Here is a 4,473-nt window from a genome sequence, read left to right on the forward strand (position 1 = left end):
GTATCAATCAAATCCAGGCAGAGATTAAACTGACCATAATGATATGTAACAAAAGTCATTAAGGCAGCGTGTGATATCTCTTGAGGATTTTCAGATATTCTACTTCTATCTCAAGAGGAAAAAGAAATGTGAATTGCATTGTAGGCCCAAATCAGCATTGCCTGATCACAGCCAGGTAAGGAAGGGCTCATTTTTGTTCAGTACTGACTCCACATCGTTGAGGATAGGGATCAAATCTTCTGACTCCAGAGTCCCAAGATCAACATTTGTTCCTGGAAGACAGTCGAGGAAATCAGGGAAACGTGTTTGCTGTGGATTTATGTTCATTGTTGTCTGTGCTATAGTTTCTCCTAGGAAAAGTAAAGAAGAACTTTAGAAATACCAAACTCTTCTTGTAGGTAATTTAAAATAAACGAATTGACATGTTGATTTCCTGGTAGTTTATTTTGCTATTTTAAACACTATCAGGACACTAATATAAAGTAAATACATACCAAAAGCTAAACTAGTTAAATGCATTTATTTGAAGGCAAATCCAACTCTGTCACTGTAAAAGACTTATTAACACAACTGATTTCCCAGGGTTAGAAAACACAGTGATTTGTACTGAGAATGTAACCCAAGGACAGTTTTTCACTCCCCCTACCTTGGACAATGGTATGAAAACAGAAGTTAAGGCTCACGTTTTCGAACTTTTACTTATTTTATTTAACATCAGTCTAAGGTAAAAGGGCAGAACCTGGATCTAAGTTAAAGCTGAGAAGCTTCTAGGCACTAAGCACCTTCCAGGCATTTCCTCCCACAGTCTCAATCTGCTCTCTCACGTAAAAAAGCCAGAGATTATCCTCCAGTTATGCAATTACAAAACATTACTAGCCATAACATGAAATTATTAACATGACAATGCTTTAAGCTAAATCAGAGTATTCTACCTGTATCCATCTCGTCTACATTGCCCAGGAAATCTTCAGGTGTTGTTGGTATACTGTAGCATCCTAATCCCAAGCCACTGTCTGTACTTTGTTCCCTGGAATGGTATGGCCCACTGTAAATTGAAACATGAAAAAGCCTCAGTAAAGATGCTCTGGCAGACACAGTCCCTGAGCACAGTAGGTTGCATATTAAACATAGATACTGAGTCATTAAGCCTCATTCTCAGCTGTTGTCCACTGATCAGCCAACATCATATTTGGGCCAACATCAGCCCAAATAACAAAGCAACTGAAGTGAGTCCACTCTTAAGTTTTGAAATATACACATGTATATATAACTCTCCAGACAAAACCAATTCTGATAGCTTAAAAAATTGTGTGCATTTATTCTTAGGTAATGTACCTATTCTACCTAGTCTTTTAAATACACCGACAATAAAATAAAACCACCTGTTACAATTAATTGATTTTTCTAAGATTCCTTCTTGAAGCATAACCTGAAGGATTTTGGGTCACCCACTCAGCCATACCCCATGTTCACAGTGAGACCAAAGAACTACTTCAGAGAGAGCTTTAATAGCCCAGAGAAGGCCACAGAAGGAGTTGCCCAAAGAGGAGGAATGAACTTGCCTGTTCAAGAAGGGATCAGATCCGTTGCTTGTAATCGGCCTCATGTCCTGTGGCATGGCAGGGCTGTTCACAGCTGTCTGAACTGGGACCATGTTCTCTGAGTCCATGGGAAGTTGTCTGCACAGAGCCGCTTCCTGGAAAGGCAAGTGGATACAGGGGAAGGGTTATTCCAACACCAGGGAAGCACTGCAGTCTTGCGACAGGTGAACACATAACATGCACACACCTCACAGGGGCAAGTAAGTCTGAATGATGTCACTGCTGACTGTTTGTTTATGCGGATGTGAAGAAAATCATGCCACAGACAGTGTCTCTCACACCCACCTGTGCTGGCTTAGAGCACCACAGGACCTACTGTCGGTTTCACCACACCTGGAAGCCAGTCTTGTAGTTCAGCAACCCTAAAGCACTTATCATGCTAGAAGAAAAACACTGGAACCAAGACTGTGACCCAATAATCTTTAGAACGAATCCTCTGCCTTATAATAAGCATCTGCCTAATGACCCATCTCATGGCTACTGTCTGCAGGCCAACAAAAAGCAATCAGAGCCAAAGGAAACTTGTTTCACAACTCTTCCTGGAAAATCAATTCTTCCAGCATTATCTCTGCAAAACACCCATGACATCTAGTGGTACAGAGTTCTACACAGAGGTTGTCTGGCTCCACCAGGATGTTCCAAACAAATATCCTGAGACCTTAAAACAACAAAGCTCTATCTGTTTTTAACCTAATCTATTTATTACTATTTATTTGTTAATTTAATAAGCAAATTAAATATTTCATTTAAATCCTAACAGAAAACTTTTCTCCACTAAATCAGTCATTCTTTCTCCCGAGTACAGAAAGGATTAACAGTTTTTGAGGCTACATTATGAAGTTTTGCTATATTTTCAATTGATTTTTTTCATTCAGGAGGACTGGTCTGGTCACTTCATTAATAATGTTACATTATTCATTGGGAATTAGTAAAGAACATTAACTCTGTATGGAATGACAAAACTGAGTCAGAAAACTTTTATATAGAAGCTGTCATATTGGTTTTCTGAAATGCTGCTCTTCTTGCACGTACTTAATCTGCAGTTCTAGAGTTTTACCAACTACATGAAGAGGAGGACAAACAAGGCAACAAATTCCCTAAGACAAGAGCTCCCAGATCCACATCCTCCTCCCGGCTGGGCATGCAGCTCCACCCCAGCAGCTGCTGCTGGGCTGAAAGGTTTGTGACCCTCCAAAGAATCCCTCCCCTCTCACTCAAGCACTCTGCACCTCCTCACAGCTGCTAGCAGCAGGGTGCACACTTACTCAGCATTTTCCCCTTAGATGGGTTACACTAGAAAAGCATAACCAGCAGTGGAGGATCAGGGCAGGAGTAACTGTTCTTGGACACTGATGACCCCAGAGGGCTCTTCTCAGCTGCCAGGGCTCAGGATGCTCAGGTTACTCACAGGAAGTTCACAACATTCTATTAGGAAGGATGGATTTTGCAACTCGATTTCCTCCCTAACGGCTACACCAGCTCTGAAAACTTCAGTAATGCAAAGTGATGCTGTCCTGCTTCATACAATGTGGAGCTCCAACAAACACCATCGGGGCAGGGCAGTACTGGGCACGGCAAGTTGGAGGCTTGATTGAGTATGGCACAGCTGCACAGTGCTGTGCATGTATCAGTTTCAAAGTCAGCAGAGCAGGAAAACCAGCCCTTGTGTTAATAGCACAACTGTTCTGAAGCTTAATTTGCTCTTGTCCTGAAGCAAGAACAGAGCCAAAGAGAATAAAAATAGCTAAATACGTTATTAGCGCAATGACAATGATGACTCAGCTCATACCAGTTATCTCCACTCTCTCCCCACACCCATCTCTATCCGGTCCTGAGCTCCTGATGGTAAAGGAGAAGGTATGCAAAGACCTGAGACCACTGGCCACGTCAGACACCACCACCTTCATCTTGTGAGCGTTACCATTTTTAAAAGTACTTAGAACTGTTAACTGCAGCATTTGCAAGGCCACAAATAACAGTATTCTTCTAGATAAAGTGTACTTCTTTCATGCTGTTCCTGAGAGAAACAAGTTATTTATTGTCACTGAGGAAGCTGATTAATATGCTATGCAAACACCACATCACTCATGGATCACCCGTAACAGACGAAACACAATTGTTAAAACTTTATTTCCTCAAGGCAGTGTAAAGGAAGTTACATATCTCTTTTGAATGAGTCATTATATAGAGCTGAGACTTAAGAAATAGAACAACAAATAAAACATCCACAAACAGCCAACTCTGGCAAGTCTTTAGATCAGAGGTATTCATGTAAAATGTGAATGTGATTTTATTTCCACTCAAAGACAAAGGGTGCAAAGTAAGAGAGTTGGGATCAGAGTCAAGAACAACTCCGTATGTTCTGCCTTTAGCTTCAGTGAAGCATGAAAATGGTCTCCTGTGCAAACTAAGATAAACTGTGAATGAATCAGTGATAGTTGCTCTGGTTGCTTGTGAACAGATGCAGAACAGAATTTGGTCCCTACACAACTATTAGAGCTGGTAAGAAAGACTCCAGGCCAGTAACTTCTGACAGATGGCTATTCTGTGTTCTGTTTGGTGCTAGTTTAGAGAAAAATATAAAATGTTTATATCAGCTTTTTTGTTACCCTTACCCAAACCCATGGTTCATCTTGACGTAAACAGAGCTACTAATTGCACCTCGTGAAACTTTGACTGCATTGAACTAAAAGCTCTTGAACGAGGTAAGAGCATCCTTGGCGTTACCTGTCGCAGTAACTCCTCCTGGCGCATGCGGATTCGCTCCCTCTCCATCTGGATTCTCTGGAGCCTCAGCTTCTGCTGCTGCTGCTGCTGCGAGGTGAGCGCGCTGGGCATGAGCAGCGCGGGCGCTGGGGGCTGCGGGGGGCGG

General features: G+C 41.9%; 1 protein-coding gene across 1 annotated transcript; it reads right to left on the reverse strand.

The window, feature by feature from the left end:
* Window positions 1-4,467, reverse strand: WWTR1 (WW domain containing transcription regulator 1). The gene is made up of 4 exons (XM_009085113.1): window positions 4,329-4,467; window positions 1,563-1,696; window positions 933-1,045; window positions 1-350 (listed from the first exon to the last, which is right to left on the reverse strand). Exons 1-4 carry the CDS (start codon window positions 4,437-4,439, stop codon window positions 166-168), a joined length of 543 nt encoding a protein of 180 aa, XP_009083361.1. The 5' UTR covers window positions 4,440-4,467; the 3' UTR covers window positions 1-165.
* Between the last annotated feature and the right edge of the window lie 6 nt (window positions 4,468-4,473).

The sequence above is a fragment of the Acanthisitta chloris genome, unplaced genomic scaffold (genome assembly GCF_000695815.1).
Source record: "Acanthisitta chloris isolate BGI_N310 unplaced genomic scaffold, ASM69581v1 Scaffold46081, whole genome shotgun sequence".
In the NCBI taxonomy this organism is placed as follows: Eukaryota; Metazoa; Chordata; class Aves; order Passeriformes; family Acanthisittidae; genus Acanthisitta; species Acanthisitta chloris.